Raw genomic sequence first — 24749 nt, forward strand, 5'->3', positions numbered from 1 at the left:
TTCAACATGAAGACATCTAAGAGATGCTTCCAAAGCCTTCTTCCTACACCTCAGTGCTGTCTAGTTAGGATCATCAGGGATGAGGGAGCCTCAGTTGAGAAAACGGCTCCAAAAGATCCGGCTATTGACAAGCCTGTAGGACATTTTCTTAATTAGTGATTGATGCGGGAGGGCCCAGCCCATTGTGGGTGGGGCACCCCTGGGCTGGTGGTCCTGGGTTCTATAAGAAAGCAGACAGAACAAGCCATGAGGAGCAAGCCAGTAAGCAGCGCCCCTCCATGGCCTCTGTATTGACTCCTGCTTCGTGAGTTCCTGTCCTGACTTCCTTCAAGGACGGACTACTCCCCAGCCTTCTTCAGGCCACGGTGTTCCATCACAGCCTAGCAATCTGAACTGGGACAACTCCTGTGCAGCCTCCTGCAGTGCGAACTCTTTCTGGGCGTCATGGAAGCACAGCCCCCACAGCCCCCTCAGCTCGCAGTGGCCTGCTCCAGACAGGGAAGAAAACACTAGTGACAAACAATTCTAACAGTTTCAGAATCTACCATTTAATGAGATGAACATTCCAGAATACATTTCAGAGTTCTTACATGAGTACATCGTTTCTCCAGGTTTGAAAAAATCACACAGAACCCCAAGTAAATGGAAAGCCATCTTGAATTCAAGTGTAACTCAGATCAGAATTCTCTGGCTGTAAGGTGCAGTGCGGCACTGTGTGCTAGATGCCCTGGTTACTTCAGAAGCTGAGGCAGAACTGTGGATGAAAGCCAGCCTGGATTATAAAGGAAACATAGTGACACCCTCAGAGGGGTGGTGGGGAGAGGGAGGAGGAGGAGGGCTCAGACAGTCCAGCTTCATTTATTTAGAAACATTCCAGCTTCATCTATCTGTCTGTCTCTCTGTTTACTGGTTGGCTTTTTGAGACATTATGTAGCCCTGGCTGTCCTGGAACTCACTATCTAGGCCTGGCAGGCCTTGAACTCACAGATTCACCTGTCTTGTTTTCCTAGTGCTGGGAATTCAAGGTGAGTACACCACACCCAGCCCACTCCAGCTTCTAGACAGAGGCAGCTGAGCAGGTGAATCCTGTGCTCATTTCTTTGAAGTAACAGCTCTCTGCCCACCCTCTCCAGCCACAGCTCCTTAAGGAGGCCAGGGCCAGCAGTGAATCCTTCCTAAACACTCAAAACATGACTTAGTCTGAAACATGTATCATTTACTGAGTTCCAAAACAAGCTCAGTGGGGTGCAGCGTGCTGACACCTTCCAGAGCCTAGAGGGACAGTGGGGTGCAGCGTGCTGGACGCCTTCCAGAGCCTAGAGGGACAGTGGGGTGCAGTTTACTGACACCTTCCAGAGCCTAGAGGGACAGAAGAGCTTCAAGTTTACTGTACTGTTTGTATTAATTTCCCCAGAATCAAAACCTTCAGAATCAAACCACTTTAGCCTATAGAAGACTTTTAAAGACTTGCCTCAGAGCTCTCCAAAGCCTTTTTGATGACAAATCAACAAAACTCCACCCCACTTTCTCTGATCATAAAAGTGTGTTTTTTTAAACTGTTACTTTTTAAATGATGTGAAACCAACAAGAAGCGGCTGCTCTCTGACTGGTCATCTCTGGAGAAGATGACTCTGTGCTTCACCGCCTTCTGCCAGGCCTTGCAGAGATAGGCTCTGTAGTCCAGGGCCCTGTCGCCCGGAAGCTTGGAGGAAGAGGGCCCCTGTGCCGGTTCCGAGGCTTTCTGCATTAGACTTTGCGTTGTGGCGACAAGCAGCAAGCGGTACTGTGTGACGAGTCTCTCTAGGAGCTGAGAACACTTCTTCAGAGTAGATTCCTGCAGGGCCACGCTTTCTCCTCCACTGGCGCGGTCTGTCCAGTAGAAAGCCGACAGGCTATCCACTATGAGGAGGCAGAGGGAGGGGTGGCCGCAGAAGAGCGCCTCCAGCGAGTGGAGCGTGAGCAGTAACTGCACGCTGCTGCTGCAGTAGGCGAGGAAGAGCCTTCCCAGGCAGAGCTTGATGGCTTCCTCCGAGCTCCGCGACAGCCTGTGCTCCAGAACCGTCACGAGGCGGAGCATGTCAAAGTGGTAGTCTGTATCGATAAATAAGACCTCTATTTGCAATCCGCCCTCTGATTTTGGAAGTATACACCGGGCTGTTAAGTGATAAAGCATTTCCGTTTTTCCCGTTCCTTCTGGACCATGAAATTCGAGAATATCACCTGTGTAAAATTCAGAAACACCAGTCAAGACGCAGCAGGGCGACAGCAAGACAGCACATGTCTCAGACCCTTACAGAGAACTGCGCTCAAGCGCAAATTAAACACCTAAATCCACCTGTTAGCGTGGATCTGCACGACAAACACAGATAAATAAGGAAATTCATACAGCATCTCTGAGAAAGGACCCAGTGTAAAAAAGAAAAAAGAAAGTTTTTTGGTTGGTGCTGACGATGACATCCAGGACCTTAGCTGTGGTAGGAAGCAGCTCTACCACTGAGCCACACCCTCAGCCCAGCAGTGAGAGAGTAACTGGCACCAAGAGAACACACACACAGCGAGAGGGAAGCTCCTCTGGGCCTGGGTGACTCAGCCCACTGCAGCCTCCCTGCTTTCTGTGCTTGAGCCTGAGTTTGGGTCTCAGAGCCCACGTGACGCTGATGCAGTAGCATTCCTGTGGCGAAATGGGAGGGAGACAGAAGTCCCAGAAGCTTATAGTCCACCTGGCCTGCTGTACAGAGTGCTGATGTAGAAGGTGAGGAACACAGCCGACCACGCAAAAGCACAAGGCAGAAACCTACAGCAGGCATCCCAAGCCTCTCAGGACCGTAACACTGATAGGAGACGCCACCTTAGCAGCTATGTAACTGACGTAACTGACGGCCAATCTTGGGCATCACTGACTGGATTTGGAAGTGTCTGGCCAGTGAATAACAACTCAGGGCATGTCTGGGGAGAGCTGCTATCACGATGGGTCAATTCCTTGATGACCTCATATGATGGCGTTTACTGGGAGGGGGATAAAGAGGTGGGAACTAGCTGAAGGAAACAAGCCACTGATGTGTGTCTCTGGAGAATTCTTGTCCTGGCCACTTCCTGATCTCCAAAAGTGAAGAACAGTCTTTCCATGATGGTAGTACTGGGGTCAAGAACCCACTGAAACCATGAGCCAAAGTGAGTATTTCCTTCTTTAAGCTGTGTGTATGTACGTGTATTATTCGTATATATAGGAAAAAAATCATACATGTTTATAAGATCAGTAAAACACATGTAAACATGTTCAAACAGTATGCTTTATAAATGGGACAGTCCATGTATCTTTCCTTGAAGTTATGATCTTTGTTATGTTTGCAAGTTGTCACATACACACACACAAAGTTAGCGCCCTTATCCAGCCAACTACAACTTGAAGCAAAAAGAAGAAAACAAGAAGAGGAGGCGGAGAAAAAAAAAAAGAAAAAAAGAAAGAGAAGAAAAAAAAAAACCCCTGGAGCTTGGCACTTGAACAGCTGGGGAAATCTGGATGGTTTGGCCCTGACAGCTCCTCTTGAGTAGATTCTAGGAGGAGTCAGGGCTAAGAGACTGAGGCAAGAGTCAGAGCTACAGCCTTTAGAATATGTAAGAAAAAGGCCACAGCAATCACTAGCCTAACTGTGGAGCCAACACACTGGATTTGCCGATCACAATTCCTAGTTCTGAGGACTTAGAAACTGGGCACTGCAGAAAACAGCCTCCAGCTGCAAATGCATTAAAATGCTTCCACAGTGCAGAGCCCAAGGATCTTTCTGCACCATAAACTTCCTGTAACAGATGCTAGAAGTGGTAGTGACCTAGAACCCCGTCTAGAACCCCGTCTTTGGTGTGTGCTGTGTCAGCTGAGCTCCTGTCTAGTTTTACAGCACATTAAATGTAAGTGCACGTTTTTGGTAGTGACTAAACATGAGGGTGTTTCTATAACATGTGATGCAAAGATATGCTACAAAGCCTTGCCCTAACACACGGTTGCTTTCCTAAGGCCTAACGGGACAGAGATCTGCTGAACCAGCAATCCCAGAGTCCTTTGGGCTGAGGGAAAGGACAGTAGACAGTGACACAAAGTCAGATACAAAGCAGCACAGGAACCGTGAGTGTGCAGATGACAGAAGAGAGGAGGAGTATGTTTATGTCACCCTTCTGTCTGTGCGCACTGGAGCTGCTGAGTCCTGCAGGATGTGACCCTTACATGATGACATCTGGAGCCAGCTGGACAATCAAATAACAAATCAAATTGTTTCCTTGCCTTAGTCCTCAAACTATTTTTCTTTCCAGAAAACTTACTTAGTAACCCTTCACTTCCATTTCTACTCACCAAGCACAAATTTGGACATTGAGATTCCTAACATAACGTTCCCTTTTGAAATATTCACATTAAAAAATGAAAGCAAAACACCTTTAAGCTGGGTGTGGTGATAGACACTTTTATCCCAGCACGCCTGAGGGTCAACTTCACAGTGAATCTTAGGCCCACACTCAAACAGACAAAACCACACAGCCCTCAAACCCGTACTACTATTTCCAATCACTTTCACTCGGTAAAATGAAACGCTCTGGTGGACGCATGCACACAGACATAAGGGGAAAGAGCACAAAGATGGAGAAGACTAATTAGACCTCCACGGCAGGGAAGGTTAGCAAGCTGACATCAGTCCAAACCAGGCTGTTATAAACTAAGACATTAATTAGTGACTAGGAAAATAGTTTTAAAATTATGAAAGAGAGTAGCAAGGGATTTAAAATAGTACAGTAGAGGAGCTGGAGAGACGGCTCAGCAGTTAGGAGCACTGGATGCTCGTTCAGAGAACTCAGAACTCAGATGGTGGCTCACAACCACCTATTCCTCCAGATCCAGGGAATTCAACACCCTCTTCTGGCCTCCAAGGGCACAGACTTATAGGCAGGCAAAACATGTACACATATTATATAAAATAAACAAATCTTAGAAAAAAGATAGTATGCTAGACTAATCTATTTAAAACAAAACAATAAAAACCAGAAAAGGAGAATTAGTGAAACAGAAATGGTATAAGATACAAAACAGGGAGTAAAATGGTCACAATTCATCTCATCAGTAGTTACACTAACTTAAGTGAATTAAATATTCAGTCAAAAGCTGATAGGCAAAATGGAAGAAAAAGTCAGGATCCAACTGAGAGCATTTGACAATGGACACACTTCATAAACCAAGTGGCGAGTGAAAGAAAAGGACAGACACTGTGTGAAGGGCAGTCCAGTGCTTTCTCCACCACCGTCCTTCTTGAGGCAGCATCAGATAGCCAGGTAGTTTTGAACTCTCTATGAAGCTAAGGCTAGCCTTGAACTCCTGATCTCAAGAGTTGGGATTAGAGGTGTGCACCACCACAAGGCTGAAACTGTTATAGTAATACCACACACAATGAACTTTTAAAACAAGAGCTATTATTTGGAATAGTGTGTGCATGCAAGTATGTGTAGGCTAAAAATATATGAAATAAACTAGATGTGTTGGGTATTTGTAATCTCTGAATGATGAATGTTGAGGCATTTGAGGACAACTACAAGTTCAAGGTCAGCCTGGGCTACTTAGTGAATTCCAGATCTTGCAAAGCTGCAGCTCTGTATCTGTTTAAGTGCTTTTAATACCCCAGGTAAGAAAAATCATGTGGTTTGTCTTAGTCCACCTAGTCTATCAGTCTTAAGTTTTTTTTTTTTTTTAATTATATGTATATGTGTAGGAATGTGTAGTGAGGGTAAGAGCCTAGGGGAGCCAGAAGTGTCAGCCAGAAGTCCCCTAGCTGAGGTGGTTATGAACTGCCTGATGTGGGTGCTGGGAACCAAACTCTGGCTCCCTGGAAGAGTAGTCCAAACTCTTGACTGTTGAGCTATCTCTAGTCCTGGTTCTTAGGTTTCATCCACATTGTGTGTAAAAGGGTTTCACTGTATGCATATACTGCTTTCTTGTTTATTTGTGTGTAAGTCTGAGGTGTCACTTTGTAGCCAGGCTAGCCTCAAACCTACGGTGACACCTCCTCAGCCTGTCAATCTGGGATTACAGGTGCCAGTCACTGCACCTTTCAACCCCTGATGGACATTTGTTTGCTTTTTGAAGATGTGGCATCATCGTTCCACTAACTTCTGTGAAAGCTCTATACTGTCCTCAGTATCGATTGTACCATTTTCCTGTCTTAGCGGAGATACATGATAATTTTGGTTTCCTCACAGTCTTGCCAACACTTAGTATTTTGCATTTGTTTTAAATAATGTCATCCTAATGCGTATGAGGTATAAAGGACACATTTTATAATGATGAATGAGTCAGTCAGCAATAAGACATAAACAATAATAAACTTTTATATGCACAATACTCAAAGCCCTAAACCCGGGAAGCCATGTAGATGAACTGAAGGGAGAATTAGGTAACAGCCAGATGTTAATAGCTACTCTAGAAACAGAACAGCTGCAAACAAGTGCAGCAAGGAAGCAGAAGTTAGCACTAAAAGCCAGAACCAAGAGTCATCTAGAGAACGCTTGGACCAGGCACAGGAAAATACACAATCCACAGTGCACATGGAGTAATAAACCACTGGTCAGACCACAGCACAAGCCTCAGTATATTTAAAAGGTCTCGAATTAAAGAAGCACACATTTCTAATCAGAAAAGAATGAAAACAAACTAATGACAAACTAGTGATCTTCTTGTTTATTTTTTGAGACAGGATCTTGCTACACACAGTAAACTAGCTTCAAACTTTGAACTTCCTGCTTCAGTCTCCCAAATGCTGGGACCACCTGGCTGCACATCTTTCTGACCTCAGAACAGGGACTAAGAGTCTTGTAGATGGCACTGGCACTAAAATAGGAACAACAGAAGAGACATTAAATCTCAAAGTTAACAACGCCGCGCCTCACAGGAAATCAACAGCCCAGACAACAGGGTGGACAGGCGCAGTGCAGCTTCATCTACTGGATATGCATCTTCTACCTAAAACATGTAAAGGCCACTACAATGCAGTAATGAAAGGGAACTTGGTTTTAAAATCAGCAAATATCTGACATTTCTCCTAAAAGGGCAGGCAAACTGTGAGTGAGCTCAGGTAGAGGCAAGCAACACAGTCAGCCCCCAGGTAAAGGCAAAGAAGCACAGCAGGGTGTCACTCTGAACTGACCAGGATGCTGTAGCCACAAAGACATATTGATAATTAGTCCTGGGACGTGGGGGATTAGGAAAAGGTGCTTCACTGATGGTCACAGGTAAAACGTGAAGCTGTTTTAGAAATCACTTTGGCTGTTTTTTCAAAGATGAAGCAACACAGCGTTGCCTAACAATCTCCCCTCTATGTGCTACTTAAAAGAACTCAAACCCTATCTATTCACAGAAAAACTTGTACATAAAGTCATGGCAGCACCGTTCAAAGCTTCCAAAATTCAGAAGCAATTCAAATGGCTACCAAGCGATAGTGCAGTCTCACAGTGGGACTAAGCAGCACTACAGAACTAGCTACTGAACTGGAGTCACGCTCAGTGGTTAAGAGTACTTGCTGCTTTTGCAAAGGGTCTGGGTTCCATTCACAACACCCACATCGCAGTTCACAGGCATTTGTAACTCAAGTTCTAGGGGATCTAACACCCTCTTCTGATCTTGGCAGGGACCAGGCACCCACGTGCACACAGACGTACACATTGGCAAAACAATCATATGCATAAAATAAATCTTAAAGGGAGAGACAAAGACAGACGTGAAGGGCCGCCTTAATTACACAAGACCGCCAGAAAGGGCAAGTCCACAGAGAAAGCTGGCTGACTACTAGTACAGATGGATCTCTTTCTGGGGTGACAGCCAAAAAAACTGTGAGACTATATTAAAGACAACTCGGTTATTGTGGAGACTCAAAATATGAGCCCATTCCACCTTGTCTGAAGGTCAGAGAGTTTGAGCTTATTTTTGTTCTTTCAAAGCTGTCCACAACAGGTGTGACTACAAAACAAACTATCCTGACCTAGGGGGTTGTAGTTACTTGGTGTTTTGGATGTTAAGATGATCCCTACAGGGAGATCAGCTCCACCCTGACCAAAGGCCAGAGAATTCAAACATACTCTGCTCCTTCTTTTAAAATAGGAGGTTTTTTTTTTTTAAATATTTATTTATTATGTAGACAGTGTTCTGTCTACATGCATGCCTGCAGGCCAGAAGGGGACACCAGATCTCATTAAGATGGTTGTGAGCCACCATGTGGTTGCTGGGAATTGAACTCAGGACCTCCGGAAGAGCAGCCAGTGCTCTTAACCTCTTAACCACTGAGCCATCTCTCCAGCCCCAAATAGGAGGTTTGATTTAGCGAGTGGCTACCTGCAGAATACTTGGTCTAGGCTGAATTCACTGCCCCAAACATCAAATACTTTTCTCAATAACTAACGGCTTAATGTCTCAAGTAAATGACTGAGCAAATGACTGTTCTGGTTGTCCTTTGTGCCGTGTGTCCACGTGTCTTTTTGCCTTCTTCCCTCTTTTGTACTGGGGTATAAAACTGTGTGGAAAGTTAAGCACGGGCAAATTCAGAACTTGCAACTCGGGAATTCCGCATTCAGGATCTGCTGAGTTGCCCTCCCGGCACTATCCCGTGTCTCCGTGTTTCTTTCGTATCTCTGGCTCCTCCTACCTAACATTTCTAATCCTCACATCCCCACCCTGGAATGTATGAACACACCACGGCTAGGATCACGTCAGAAGTCACCCCAAAAAGTGGCTCACAACCAATTAGACACCCAAATTCTATGCATTACACTGTAACTAAGCTCACTCAACGTTCCCTGTAAACTTTCCTGCCTTTTCCTGCTGGAGAAACATTAAGAGAACAACTGGGAACCGCAGGACTCCTGCAGCTCTGCGAACAGGCCAAGCAGAATTCCCACGAGTGCCGTGTGCTGGGAAAGAGGCCAGTGTGTGTGCTGAAGATGGTATCCTTGACAGGCAGGAGGCCTGGAGCTACCTGTGCTGGTGTCCTTCCTCTGGGACTAGGTGTGCACGTGGAATGCAGGAGCCCATGAGATCGTGTACAAACTGGCCCCACAGAACTTCCTCCCACAGGCTTTCCCGCTAAGCGCTGTGTTTTACCATGCACTGGTGAATCTTCATCAGCAAATAGGTTGGGCTCGAGTTCTTTCAAGGAGCTCCTTCCTTCAAGTCGGGCAAGGAGCTTACAAAAGAAAAGGAGGAAAACTCATTACTTAAAAGGATACAACATCCTAAAAATACATATTTATGTAAATTTCAAAAATCTTTACGATCGTAATTTGAAGATTTAGAGGAAAATACTAACAGGGGAATATAATTTAGGAGAATATGTTTACGTTTAAAGACTTCATATCTATATGTGTGTTTCTATGCCATGTGTAAACAGGTGCTCCAGGCCAGGGGAGGGGTTGGAGTTAACAGTGGTGATAAATACCAGTGTGGGTGCTGCAAACCTAATGGGGCCCTGCAGCAGCAGCAGCAACATTTTACCTGGGGAGCCATGTCTGCAGTCCCTGGTATGTAGCTGCCTTGGGACTCGCTGTAGACATCAAATTGGCCTAAAAAACTCACAGAGACCCCCCCCCCACACACACACACTCTCTGTCTCCCAAGTGCTGCTGTTAAAGGTACATGCCACCATGCCTAGGTCTGTTCATTTATTTTTAAAATATTTAATTTTTAATTTATATTTCAGATCTACTGATGCAAAATAAGTCTGACCCCTCAAAGGAATAAAGAGCAACTGCAGGGTATAAGACAAGCTATTTACCATTGGTGTATTGGACAGCAACAGCTTTTGTACTTACACCAGTTATACAGTGGTCTGATTTAATTTGCCTCATTTTATTATTTTGTCTTTCCCCAAAGGGGGAAGGCAGAGAAAAGCTTCCCTAAAGAGCGCTAGACTTAGCTGTATTTAAAAGTAAGTAGGAGTCCAAGTACCCGGGCCACAGGTGGCTCAGCAGGCACAGGAGGGTGCAGCCAAAATGCATGAAGAGCATGGCTGCAGGCAGAGTGAACGTTGATTTGAGCTGCAAGAGCTTGTTGCATGAAACGGGGGGGGGGGTACTCGATTGGGGTAGAACCACCAAGGACATACACCTCTGGGCAGGTCTATGAGGGTGCTCCAGTGAGGTTCAACTCAAGAGGAAAGAACCTCCGTGAGTGTGTGCAGTGCCATCACAGGCCAGGGTACCAGGCTGGGTCAGAAGGAAAGTAAGCTGAGCTGTAGGGTCCTAGTTCCCCTTCTGCTGCTGTGATAAAACACCGACCAAACGCAGCTGAGAGGAGGAAAGGATTTACCTGGCTTACACTTCCAGTCCCGGGTCATCACAGAGAGAAGCCAGGCCTACAAAAGCAGACACCAGAACCAGAAACCATGGAGGAACACTGCTTGTTGCTCTCTGCCTCAAGTTCAGCTAGCTTTTTTAAACAGCCCATGGCCAGCACCTATGGGCCCCACAGGACCAGTCAATAAGCAAGACAGCCACAGCCAGCCCATGGGGCAGTCTGATCTAGGCAATTCCTCAGCTGATTCTAGGCTGTGTCACACTGACATAGCTAACAAAAGCAAACACCTTGCATCTTCCCTTAGTTCCTGGCCAAGGGTGAGTTGTGACCAAACCCCTGCTGTCATGAGCTCCCCACCACGATGAACTTAAAATGAACTCTTAAGTTGTTTTTGCTGGGTATCTGGTTGCAGAAAAGAGAAAAGCAACTAATACAGAAAAGAAGGGTGTGTGTGTGTGTGTGGGGGGGGGTTGCTGTGATGAGCCTGACTGGGGGGGGGGGTTCTCAGGCCTCTGGAATTGGTTTGCAGGAGGAATGTGAAAGAGTTTTGAGCTATGGGCAGAACAGCTCTAGAAAGCTGCGTGCAGAGCTTGACGAGTCATCCCGGTGGGGGTCTGGAAGTCCAGACTGAAGAGAGAAATGCAGACCGTGAAGGCCCACTTCCCACTGGAAATGGAGCTAGATCACTCAAGCTACATTCTAGCAAAGAATCTGGCTGCATTTCAAACTTGGTGAGCCTGAATATAAAAGTATGTATTTGTTTGGTGGCAGAAATCTCAAGATGGGGGAACATTTAGGCCATGCCCTGGTTACAGGCATACAAACTACAAGAGTAACGGTGCCTGATGCTATAGGTACAGAAAGCTGTGGTGACCAGCACTGTGTGGCAGGTTTGGAGGTCGTTATGTGAAGCTGTGATGATGAAGTCTAAGTTTCAGTAGAAGCCTCAAAAGATGCAAGACCGTGAAACATCCCCTGGGAAAATCTATAGCATGGAGCGGCTCATGAGAGGAAGCTATGTGTGCTGCAGGCCAGAGCTGAAATGGAGGGAATTCCCAAGACCTTTGGAGCTGTGGGGACCTGACAGTCAGCCCTACACTGATGGCCCAGAATGAACGACTCTATCCCAGCCATTAGACCTGGGTAATAATTTACACAGGTCCCCTGTGACGACTAAAGAAACCTGATATGGATCCAGGCGTCCCTTAAGGGCCGGTGACCTTTAGCTCTGGAACACCTGGGAGAGCCTAGTGGCCTGCAGGTGAGATAAGAATAGGGTAAAGGGCTGGGAGGCATTGACAGCTGCCTTTGCTTCTGTGAAACCTGCTGGTCACTCTGGGAAAGGGATGGTCTTTTTATTACTGCACAGCGGGAAAGTAAGAAACAATGAGGGAAGTAAAGCAGTGTTCTTGCCTGCTGTAGTTTCTATGGGGAGCTGTAGTGCACACCTTTCTAGTGTTAACCCCACCGCAACACAGGATGCTGTTTGGCTCCCAGGCTGCTGTCCTTCTGCTAGCAGGAAGAATAAATTCATTTAATCTGGGCTGGAGAGACCGCTCAGAGGTTAAGAACACTGGCCGCTGCTCTTCCAGAGGTCCTGAGATCAATTCCCAGCAACCATATGTTGGCTCACAACCATCTGTAACGAGATCTGGTGCCCTCTTCTGGCCTGTAAGCAGACATATAGGCAGAACACTGTATACACAATAAATAAATCTTTAAAAGAAATTCATTTAATCTAAATTTGAATTGTGCCTAAGTCTTTGGTTTGTCCAAGTGGATTCAAACATCACAACGGAGACCTGAGTCCACCCAGAGTGCCAGGTGCTAGACATGGAGCTGCAGGATTTAACATTTGCAGGGCTAGGCTTCGGTCTTGTTTTGGTTGATCTTTCCCTGTACTCCCATTCCTCACTCCTCTCTTTTGGAATGGGAATGTTCACTCTATGCCAGTGTATATTAGAAATATGTTGCTTGGTATTTGATTTTATGGTGTGTGTGTGTGTGTCAGAATTAAGAGACTGCCTTAAGTCTCAAAAGAGACATTAGCCTTTGAACAGTTAAAGACTATAAGATTCTGATATTGGAATAAATGCTGATTTGTACTGTGAGATGGCCCTAAGGCACTGGGGACCTGTTGTGGAATATTAGTTTAAGATGTGTTACACTCATTTATATGCGGAATATTTGTTTAATGAGGTAAAGATATGTTGTATTCTTTTATGTTGCATTTGTTTAATTCTGTGAAGCCATGTTACTTTGCCTGCCGAAAACACCTGATTGGTCTAATTAAGAGCTGAACAGCCAATAGCTAGGCAGGAGAGAGGAATAGGTGGGGCTGGCAGGCAGAGAAAATAAATAGGAGGACAAATCTAGGCTAGAGAAAAGTGAGAGTGAGCAGGAAAGGGAGGAGTGAGAGAAGGAGAGGAAGAAGAGTAAGAAGGAAATAAGGATATTTAGAGAAAAGAAAGGTAAAAAGCCCAGAGGCAAAATGTAGTAGTTAAAGAGAAATGGGATAATTTAAGTTAGAAAAGCTGGCTAGAAACAAATCAAGCTAAGGCTGGGCATTCATAAGAATAAGTCTCTGTGGATTTGTGAGTTGGGTGGTAGGCCCCCAAAGAGTAAAAACAACAATAAACCAACTACAGGGATCAGGAGCAGATTGCTTTCACCTGAACGTAAAATGTTCCCCACTTCCAAGAGCTCATGTATCTCGGCACTTCATCCACAGCTGGGGATGAACCTCAACTGAGGTGAGGTCTGGCTGGAAGAAGTGGGTCATTAGGATTGGACTTTAAGGCTTCTTGTCTTCTGGTAACAGGAATAGAAGAGTCCGCCAAGATATGAGTGCACACCCCTGCCAAAGTGGGCCTTCCTGCTGCGGTGCCTTTCTCTCCACGGCAGACTATCCCCTTAAACTGTAAGCTGAAACACTCTTTCTTAAGTTGTTTATCAGTGGCTACAACAATGAGAAAAGTCACTAATCCACATCTGAGTAGACAAAACAAAAGGTCTGAACCTATGCAGCAAGAAGCAGTCTTCAGCAGTTAAAGACAGACACTTAGGATTGCAGAACCAGAAAGATACTTCCTTGTGAGAGACAGAGTAACTATGATGCAAGGATGAGCTTATCGTGGTCATTTCAACACATTACCCTGGCGGCTACCACGTAGAGAAGGCTGAGCTCTCTCACACTCCTCTAAGCAGCTAACAGAAAGCAGAATCAATGATTTAATGTCAATGAGGGAAATGGAATCAAAGCCAGTTTTCGAATTATTAGAAATAATATTTGATTGTCTTGGCTACCATGGGCACTGGTACACATGTATGGTGCACGCATGCACGTGAGCACACACACACACACACACACACACACGAACTAACAAAAGTTAAAAACAAAACAAAAACCTAACCTTCATGGCTAGCAAGATGGCTCAGTTGGTAGCCGCGCGTCACCAGGCTGAAGATCAGTATCTGTCATGCTTTATCACTATTACTATGACAACAGCTACTGTCTGTGTTTACTGTGCTAGCAGAATGTGTGTCCTTTAATTGACACAGCAGTCTCATTTATTGTTATTCCATTTTTTATATGAGAAAACTTATAAATTCCAGAACTAGGATTTAATCAAAATCACTTTGGTCTCTAAAACTTAGAATTCTCTACTCTGCCATACAACCTTGGAGCCACTGCCAAGGCCTACTGAGATCTACGCACAGGCGCTAAGCTGAGTTTTTGAACCTATTAAATGGGGGGTCAAATCAATCCTGCTGAGACAACTGCTTTTTCCTTTTTTCAGGCATCTTCACAGCTGAAACAAACACTGACTCTTTCTAGTAACGGCAGCATTCCTGCAGCAGAACCCTCTGTAACAGGACAGCACTCCCCGTACAGATGCTCATCTTACGTGGCTTATAGGTTGTGGTCTGGCCAGCCCAACAATGGCTGCCCCTGACAGAAAGGCCAAGAGTCTGGTAAGTTGTTCAGTCCATGAAACTGGATGTCTCAGTTGGTCTTCAGTATACATCAGAACCTCAAAGAAGTAGGTTCTAATCCCAATAAAGGAATGCCTTAGTAACAGGACAGAAGAACTTGTCAATGGGAATGAAGGCAAGCAGGCAAAACGCAAGAAGCTTCCTTCTTTCGCACCCTTTTATGTGGGCTGCCAGCAGAAAATGTGGCCCAGATTTAGGGTAGGTCTTCCCACCTCAAAAGGTTCAATTAAGAAAAATTTCCCACAGGTGTGTCCACCTGCTTGCGTTTTAGTTGATTCTAGATATAATCTAGATGACAACCAAGATTAGCCATTGTAGTACATACTTTGTCAATTTGACACACAATCACATCTTCTATGTCATGCTTAATATCCAAATGAAAAATAATAACTAGGTCATAATTCTACCTAGCATGATATAACTATCCCATGCACAACTGCAAACATATATTTTAGAATAGATGACAATGTCCCCTGATAAATGTTTTAGTCTTTTAGTGCTTCATAAAATAAACGATAACCACTATTGTCTCAGTTGATGTCACATTATTTGAAATAGAGGAGAGAAAAGACAACTATTATTTAATGCAGGTGTATATATGCATAAACACGTTCTTAACAAAATACAACAGAAACACTCATGCCAATTACAATCTACGTGTCTGCAAATAGTCTCCTGCCTTAGCTGGCACTTATCTCTATTTCCTCTGCTATCCATCCTGTATCTTTCACCCTCAGCAAGCTCCTGGAAAATCTGGGCAGGAGCGATTGGCGAGGTCAACCAGCACATCTTAATGGGCAAGTTCCAGGTCCCAGGGGCAGCTCCTGTCCAGCAAGACCGGAAGCCACCCTCTTCCATCCACATGCATCCACATAAACATGGAAAGAAATGGAGGGAAGAAGAAAGGCGGCTGGAATGGGCAGTGGGCAAAGGTGGGAAGCAGTTGCCCTGATTGTATATGATCAGTGTGGAAGTTTGGCTTTATCACAGATGTGCTGGCTAAGTTTTGTCACCTCGACACAGGCTAGAATCATCTGGGGAAAGGAAACCTCAATTAAGAAAATGTTATCACTAGACTAGCCTGTAGGCAAGCCTGTGGGGAGCATTTTTAGATTAGTGACTGATGTGGGAGGACCACTGTACCCCCCCTGGGCAGCTGGTCCTGGGTGCTCTAAGAAAGCAGCCAATAAGCAGCACTCCTTCATGGCTGGTGCTTTTCCTGCCTACTTCCCTACAAGCTGTAAGATGAAGTAACCCTTTCCTCCCCAAGTTGTTTTTGGTCCAGGAACAGAAAGTAACTAAGACAGAAGACTAGAGCTAGGCATGGCGGCCCATGTCTACAGTTTCTAACACTTGGGAGGTTTAGGTTGGCGGAGCTCAAGTTTCTAGTTCTGCGTGGACAATACAGCAAAAATCCATCCCCCCAAATTTAAATTTAATGTAATAAAATCAGAAGACTAATTCTTTCCACATGTGAAATTAGACTCCTCAGTCACTTCCAAAATTCAATTGTCCTTCAGGGCACAGACCCAGGCTTGGATCTTGAACAAAGCATTTGTCTATATTACACAGAAAGACAACTGTTACTCCAATATGATATGATTAAATCCCAGGGTTCTAAATTTATTCCCAGCAGGGCTGTTGTTTTATAATTACCTTTTAAAAGCAATCATCCTATAAGAGGAAGGGGAAAGACAAATCCATGAAAGTCAAGAAAAACTAAGATATGCCTTAAACATTGCTTCCAGAGGCAATTTATAGACTAACATTTAAACTTACTAAATTAGCATTTCATTAGGTATATGATTAGGCTTTAATTGGGAAAGGTACTCAGAGATGGCTCAGCGGGTGAAGTGCTCGCTGTGCAACCGTGAAGACCGCGATGCAGACCCCCAGACCTATGTAAAGCCAGGCAGGTGCAGGAGTGCACATCTTTAACATCTGGGGGTGGCAGGTGGGTGGGTAGGGACCAGACGATCCCTGTAGTTTGCTGGTCTGTCAGTCTAATTGGCCTCTGCAGGAAGTATGGAATACGTACATGTACAAACAAACACACAGACTTCGTTAGGAAGTTACACCAGACTATGCTTTAAATTTTCAGCTAGAAAGAAATGTCTATAAGATCTGAAAAGAGCTAGGAAAGTATGGTATCGACTTTTTAAAACCCCATGGCTGACACTGAGTATGCTAGGTGTGTGCTGGTTGGTTCTTTGTTAATTTGACACAATCTAGGGTCATCTGGGAAGAGACTTCAATAGAGAAAATATGTCTATCGGATTGGCCTTAGGCAAATCTGTGGGGCATTTTCTTGGTTAATGGATAATGAGGGAGGGCCCGGGCCATTGTGGTGCTAACCCCAGCTGCAGGTCGTCCTCCATGGCCTCTGCTCTGGTTCCTGCCTTGGCTTCCCTCAATGATGTGCTACAATTGTGAAGTGTAAGCCAAACAAACCCTTTCCTTCCCAATTGCTTTGTCATGGCGTTTTATCACAGCAAATAGAAGAACAAGTCACTAGGCCGCACTGTCTGCCCACACTGAGCCTTTCCGGTGTGACAGGGATAGACACTGTTCCTCCATCTTGTATTCTTGCTGAAGCCATTCCAGGTTTAATTAGAATCTGATCTCCTCGATGGAGAGTCCCATGGAAAACAACCCAACTCTGTTCTAGGAACCAAAGGTCAGGGTGTCCTCGCTGAGTTATCTTAGCCTTTGTTAAAACTGCTTGTTTGTAAGGAAAAAAGCTGGAGGGATCCAGCTACCTGTTCACCTTAGTTGCCTGTTTGCTCAGGAACACCACCCCTACCCTCTTTCTCTCCTCCCAACTCTACCGCCCCCCCCCCCCGCCCACCATTTAACGGCTTGTAGCTTCTGTTAAAATTTCTCACTTCAAATTATTTACTTGTGAAGCCCGCCTGCAGCCACTAAGGGCAAAGCCTCGATGAGGTCTCTGCCCTTAAAAACAAACCATATTCTGGACACACCTAGGTGCTCCAGCAACACCTGGGTGTGGTCCCAGACAGCAGGACTAAAGACTTTCAGTTGGTTATAAACTGTCTGAGTGTCCATCTCTGGTTGGCTACCAGTATCAACAGGAACTTGTAACTTTTTTTTTATCACATTGATTTAAGTGTGCACATTCACGCACATGCAGGTAAGACTTGACGCACGTGTTAAGGTCAGAGAACAGCCCGCTGAAATCCGATCTCTTACCATCCGGGTCCTGGGGTTCAAAGTCGGGTTGTAAGGCTTCATGGGAAGCCCTCTGCCCAAGAAGGCGCTTGCCAGCCTCTACCCTCTTTTTTTTTGAGACAGGGTCTCATGTAACCCATGCTGGCCTCTAACTCACTCTGTAACAGGACAGCCTTGAACCCTTGCCTGGTTGTACATGGACTGGAGATCAGAGCCAGAGCCAGGGCATGTTAGGGCAGCACTCTGCCGATCAGTGAGTCACAGCAGCAGCTCTGCAGCGACTTTCAGCGGAGATATCGTTTTGATACAGTCTCCCATCCTCTCTGTATTAGTTACTTGTCTCAATTGCTGAGACAAGAACACCTGACAAAAAGCAGCATAAGGAGGGAGGGAGGCCTATTTTGTCTTGCAGTTCCAGGAGACACAGACCATCACGGTAGAGCGGCATGGCGGCTATGGCATGGCATCCAGTCAGGAGTACTGATGCTCAGCTCACTTTCTCACTTTCTCCTTTGTATTCAGTGTGGTGATTCTAAGTCCATCAAGCTGACAATTAGATAAACCATCACGATCTTCTAACTTTCCCCAAGGAATAAAAGTTCATTTGCATGCGCTCTGCACTCGTACAGTTAGAGACAAGGTCACTACACCCTCGGTGTGCTGCAGCTCACGTAGCATGGGCTGGCCTCCTATGCTGGGGTTTCAGGCATGCAGCGCTGGCCTGGACAGAGGTCTCCTAACCGGTATTTAAGAGCAGGGAATATTCTACTGCGTTCACTTGCTGGTGATGCTAAAGACAGAAGTCAGAGACTGGGAGCTAAGGAAGCAGAGGCTGAGGGCACAGACCACTCTGTAACAAGCAAAGAAATGGGACTAGAGGTGGGGGCATCACAGGATAACATCTTTTGGTTTTGCTTTTATCTTCTTTTAAGTTGAAATTCTGGCAGAAAAGATCAGTAGGGAAAAAAAATGCAGAAACCAAGTATGGTGGTACACGTCTGTAATCCCAGTACTCTGGAGGCAGTGGCATCATGAGTTCAAAGATATTTTACTTCACGGCCAGCCTGGACTACATGAGACCCTGACTCAAAACTGTAGCGAGCTGCGTGAAGCCACACCTGATGGCAATGTAGAGAGCTGCGTGGAGTCGCACCTGATGGTGCTGGCTCCCGCCCTCCGCGATCCCAAAAGCGAGTGCTCTCTGTGATAATCAACTCCTATGGCTAAAGTCTGACTTATGCTATTATCATGCAATGATTGTCAGCTGCTTGCATATGCGTGGACCTATGAGCAGTGCCCACCTGGCAATCCAGGATTGGTAGCCCATGCCTACTTAAGGGCTGGGAGAGGTTTGCCCTGAGAGAGAGGAGAGAGGAGAGAGGAGAGAGGAGAGAGGAGAGAGGAGAGAGGAGAGAGGAGAGAGAGAGAGAGAGAGAGAGAGAGAGAGAGAGAGAGAGAGAGAGAGAGAGAGAAATTTTACAATTGTCAAAAGGTCCCTGAATAAAAACTGCAGTGAGAAGAGCTCCGGTGGTCGCATCATCCTTGCTGGACGAGGGGGGCCGCGACACAAAACAACAACAACAAAAAGAAGTGCAAAAGGAAATGGCCATAGGAGTAGCCTGGTGGAATCCTTTCTTCTTTGTTTTAAAAAAGTGTATTTTAGCAGTTGGTGATGGTGCATGCCTTTGATCCCTGCACTCAGGAGGCAGAGACAAGTGGATCTCTGAATTGGAGGACAGCCTGGTCTACGGAGTGAGTTTCAAGACAGCCAAGGTAACACAGAGAATCCCTATCTCCAAAAAACAAAACAAACAAAAAACTGTATTTCAGGGGCTGGAGCAATGACTCAGTGGTTAAGAGAACTTGCAAACTCAATGAAAAAAAAAAAAAACACATTATCATCTCATTAGATTCTGAAAAAAGCCTTTGACAAAAATCCAACACTCCTTCATGATAAAAGTCTTAGAGAGATCAGGGATACAATGAATATGCCTAAACATAATAAAAGCAATATACAACAAGCTGACAGCCAACATCAAATTAATTGTAAAGACAGCAATTCCACTAAAATTAGAAACAAGAAAAGTCTGTCCAGTTTCTCCATATCTGTTCAAGTTGAAGTTCTAGCTAGCGCAATAGGACAACAAGGGGAGATCAAGAGGATACAAACTGGAAAGGAAGAAGTCAAAGTGTTGCTATTAGTTGATGACATGAGAGTATACATAAGCAACCCCAAAAAATGCACCAGGAAACTCCTGCAGCTAACACTTTTAGCGAAGTGGCTGGATACAAGATTAACTTAAAAAAAATCAGTAGCCCTCCTGTATACAAACAATAAACAGGTCGAGAAAGAAATCAAAGAAACAACACTCTTTACAATAGCCACAAAGAATATAAAATATCTTGGGGTAACTCTAACCAAGCAAATGAAAGGCCTGTATGACAAGAACTTCAAGTCTTTTTAGAAAGAAACTGAGGATATCAGAAGATGAAAAGATCTCCCACATTCATAGATTGGTAGAATTAACATAAGAAAAATAGCAATCTTACCAAAAGCAATCTACAGCATCAATGCAATCCCCATCAAAATTCCAACACAATTTTTTACAGACCTCGAAAGAACAATACTCAACTTCATATGAAAACAACATCAAAACCCAGAATAGCTACAACAATCTTGTACAATAAAAAAACTTGAGGCATCACCATCCCTGACTTCAAGCTCTACTACAGAGCTATAATACTAAAAACAACATGGTATTGGTATAAAAACAGACAGGTGGATCAACAGAATTGATTCAAAGACCCAGACATAAATTTGCACACCTATGGACACCCGAGTTTTGACAAAGAAGCCAAAATTATATGATAGAAAAAAGAAAGCATCTTCAACAAATGGTGCTGGCATAATTGGATGTAGGCAAGGAGAAGAATGCACATAGATCCATATTCATCACCCTGTACAAACTCAAGCCCAAGTGCATCAAAGACCTCAACATAAATCCAGTTACACTGAACCTGAGAGAAGAGAAAAGTGGAAAATAATAGCCTTGATCACACTGGCACAGGAGACAACGTATTTTTTAACATACCAATTCCAGTTCTGCTTCCCTCTTCTCCTTCCACTCCCCAATCCCTTTTCAGGAGACAACTTCTTTACTAGAACACTAGCACAGATACTAAGACTGATAATTAATAAATGGGATCTCATGAAATTAAAAAGCTTCTGTAAGACAAAGGACACTGTCAATAGGACAAAATGGCAGCCTACATAATGGGAAAAGATCTTCACCATCCTCACATCCAACAGAGTGCTGATTTCCAAAATACATAAAAAATTCAAGAAACTAGACATCAAAAAACTAAATAATCTAATTAAAAAATGGGGTACAGATCTAAACAGAGAATTCTTAACAAGAATTTCAAATCTCCAAAAACAGACAAACACTTAAAAGACATGTTCAACATCCTTAGCCATCAGGGAAATGCAAATCAAAATGACGCTGAGATTCTTGTACCTGTCAGAATGGCTAAGATCTAAAACACAAATGACAGCTTATGCTGGAGAGGATGTGGAGCAAGGAGAACATTCAACCACTGCTGGTGGAAGTGCAAACTTTGGACATCAGTGTTGGTGGTTTCTCAGAAAATTGGAAATCAACCTACCTCAAGACCCAGAGACACTACTCTTGGGCAGATACCCAAAGGATGCTCAATCATACCACAAGGACACTTGCTTAACTATTTTCATACAGCTTTATTTGTAATAGCCAAAACCTGGAAACAACTTATATGTTCCTCTACTGAGAAATGGATAAAGAAGATGTGGTACATTTACACAATGGAGTACTACTCAGTGTTAAAAAAACAAAACAAAAAACAATGTCATCATGAGATTTGAAGGTAACTGAATTGAAGTAAAAAAAAAAATCATCTTTAGTGAGTTAACCCAGACCCAGAAAAACAAACAAGGTATGCACTCACTTATAAGTGGATATTAGCTGTAAAATAAGGATAACCATGCTATAATCCACAGACCCAGAGAGGCTAGGTAACAAGGAGGGCTCATGGGAGGATGCATGGATCTCCCCAGGAAAGGGAAATAGAAGAGATCGCATGGTGGACGGGGGTGGGAGGGGATGGAAACACGAGGGATTGAGTTGAGGGAGTGGCTGGAAGGGGAGAGAGAGAAACCTGGTGCCAGGAAAACTTCCAGGAATCTACAAGGATGACCCCAGCTAAGACTTTTAGCAATAGTGGATCACATCTTGAACTGGCCATTTTATGACCCCAGCTAAGACTGTCAATAGTGGATCATCCCCTGAACTGGCCATTTTATGACCCCAGCTAAGACTGTTAGCAATAGTGGATCATCCCCTGAACTGGCCATTTTATGACCCCAGCTAAGACTCCTAGCAACAGTTGGATATGTAGCCTGGTCATCTTCTGTGACCAGGTTGGTGACTACCCTAATCGTCATCAGAGAGCCTTTATCCAGTAACTGATGGAACATTAGGCCAAGCCGGAGGACTGTACAAGCCAGGGGTGTCAAAGACATCACAAGAAACCCCACAGAATCAACTTTCTGAACAGAAACAGAGGAGGAGCGGATTGGTGGGGGAGGGGAGGAGTGGGGAGGCAATGGGAGGAAAGAAGGTAAGGAAAACAGGATGTAAAATAAATAATAAATCTATTAAAAAAAGAGTACTTGTTGCTTTTGCAGAGGGTCCAGGTTCAAATGGCAATTCACAGCTGCCTATAACTTATTTCCAGGGACTCTGATGATCCTTCTGAGCTCTGTGGGCCCAGGCACAGATAAGGTACACACATTTGCATGAGACAAAGCATTCAAATTAATAAAATAAAAAACTTAAAGTTTATGTATGTGATTACACAAAATTAATTATACTTAAGTAAATGCTATTTGTCTTTCTTGATATTTGTCTCTGGCAAAGGGGGGTTACCTTGTAGCTTTTTTTTCCCTATGAAAAAAAGCAATTGTTACCAATATTTCTAGTGTTTACTATGCAGGGCTATGAAATGCCTGGAGGGGAACTGGGAGGGAAGTGGGACACAGCGTCTTTGTTGGTGTCCTTTCCCGTGTCCGTGAGTGCACCCCTCCTTACACTGGGAGACACACCCTTCACTATCTCTTAGAGCTCACTTCCCAACATTCTCTGTGTTCCAACTCTGTAGAGACACTGGCTGTTTCCTAAAGCAGCGCTTCCCAGCCTTCCTAATGCTGCAACCCTTTAAGACAGCTCCTCATGTTGTGGTGACCCCCAACCTTAAAATTATTTCTGTTACTACTTCATAACTATAATTTTTCTACCATTATGAATCGTAATGTAAATACCTTTCATTTTGGAGATAGAGGTTTGCCAAAGGGGTCACAACCCACAGGTTGAGAACCCCTGCCCTAAATGTTGCCCTTGGTAGGTTCAGACCATGCCTGAGCTGCTCCCTCTGCTTAGACTGTCACCTCCTCCTCCTTCTCAGCAAACCACTTCAGATGGTCCTTAAAACGCCAGTTCAGGGGTTGAAAATTGTATCTCTGGTTGTAGAGCCCCTTGCCTAGTATTCATGAAATCCTGGGTTGCATCCCTGCAGGGAATAACCAGGCATGGTAGTAAACTCTCGTAAATCCAGCCTTTGGGAGGCAGGAGGATCAGAAGTTAAAGGTTAGGGGCTGGAGATTAGGTACTGCTCTTACAGAGAGCATGAGTTTGGTTCAGGTGACTCAAATGATCTCACACCTTTTTCTGGCTTCCAATGTATCTGCATTCAAAGGCACATACCAACCCACAAACATACAGACATATATATAATTTCTATAAATAAACAAAAAGTTTAATGTTCTCCTCAGTTGCACAGCAAATTCAAGGCCAGAATGAGCTATGTAGATCCTGTCTGAAAACATCTAAGTATCTCCTCCCATAATTTGTCTTACAGACCCGCTTTTGGTTGGCATGCTTTTACCATCTACTGTACCTTTTAACGCCGCTTCGATTATTATTGTTTATTTGAGAGAGTCTCACTAGCCCCATAGCTGGCCTCGAACTATCTATATAAACCAGGCTACCTTCGAACTCATGGAAATCTGCCTGCCTCTGTTTCTCTAGTGCTGGGATTAAAGGTGAGCGCCACCACGCTGGTCCACTTTTGTTGTTTCTTACTCCTAACTCTTAGCTACACAGTACTTGAGCCATTAACACCCATAGCTAATAGTTCCATTCCTGAATGAAATGGCTTGCGTGGCTCTAGAGAGACAAACCACAAACATATTCTGGGATAGCGAGGGTCCGATGCCACAGGCAGATTAGAGAGGTGAAACAAGATACCTAAACATCACCTATTCCAGAAAACGTCTACAGATGCTCAGCTAGCGGCCCGCCTTTTCCCCAGCTCGGCAGCACAGCGCGCCATGGAGAGTGTCGCCCCATCCCCACGGTGGTTCCGGACGCCGAGTGACTTCACCTAGGGATGCGCGGCCCTCCTACCGTCCCGCGGTTCTCACCTCCGTCCCGGATTCGGCTTTGAGAAAGTCGCTACACATCGCCCCGCCAGCTCCTCAGGCTCAACTTTGCCGCCAGCAAAGCCATTTGGTAAGAGCCAGTCAGACCAGCGAGTCCCGTAAGCGCATGCGCTCCGTGAGAGCGGGTGGGGGGGGCGAGCGTGCGCAATAAAGCTGCGCCGCCCTCTCGGTGACGGCAGTCTCATGCGTCTTCTCTTTCTCTTCGGGCTCCTTGGAGACCTGGAGTCTGTTAGTTCTTATGTTTTCTTTTCTGTTATTAATCTCGACCCGCCTTTATTAGGCAAATTTAACAACATGCACTTGATTTTTAAGTTGTGTTTTGGTTGTGAAGCCCTGGCTGTCCAGAAGCTTGCTCTGTGGACAAGATGGCCACAAACTCAGACCCGCCTGCCTCTGCCTCCCGAGTGCTGAAATTAGGATTAAAGATGAGCGCCGCCACCTCCGGCGCCTACTTGTTTTGAAGAAACTATTAAAGTAAATCTTCCAGTCGTGATGGTGCACACCTGTGATGTTAGCACTGGGGAGGCTGAGGCAGAATCATCTAGAGTTCAAGGTTAGTCTGGGCTTTGAGAAACAACAGCAAACAATTAGGAAAAAAGCTCACTGATTTGGGCTGTTGGTACGCCAGTGGCCCCAACAATTAGTGAGGACATGGGATGGTCGCTTGAGCCCAGGAGACCAACCTGGGCGGCACAGAGGACCCATACTAAAAAG

At 44.9% G+C, this 24749-nt stretch overlaps 1 protein-coding gene across 1 annotated transcript; it reads right to left on the reverse strand.

Annotated features, from left to right (window-relative positions):
- Nucleotides 1-516: 516 nt before the first annotated feature.
- Xrcc2 (X-ray repair cross complementing 2) lies at nt 517-24117 on the reverse strand. Its single transcript, XM_057778756.1, has 3 exons — nt 24018-24117; nt 9125-9206; nt 517-2220 (listed from the first exon to the last, which is right to left on the reverse strand). Exons 1-3 carry the CDS (start codon nt 24054-24056, stop codon nt 1505-1507), a joined length of 837 nt encoding a protein of 278 aa, XP_057634739.1. The 5' UTR covers nt 24057-24117; the 3' UTR covers nt 517-1504.
- Nucleotides 24118-24749: the final 632 nt, after the last annotated feature.

The sequence above is a fragment of the Chionomys nivalis genome, chromosome 1 (genome assembly GCF_950005125.1).
Source record: "Chionomys nivalis chromosome 1, mChiNiv1.1, whole genome shotgun sequence".
Lineage (NCBI taxonomy): Eukaryota > Metazoa > Chordata > Mammalia > Rodentia > Cricetidae > Chionomys > Chionomys nivalis.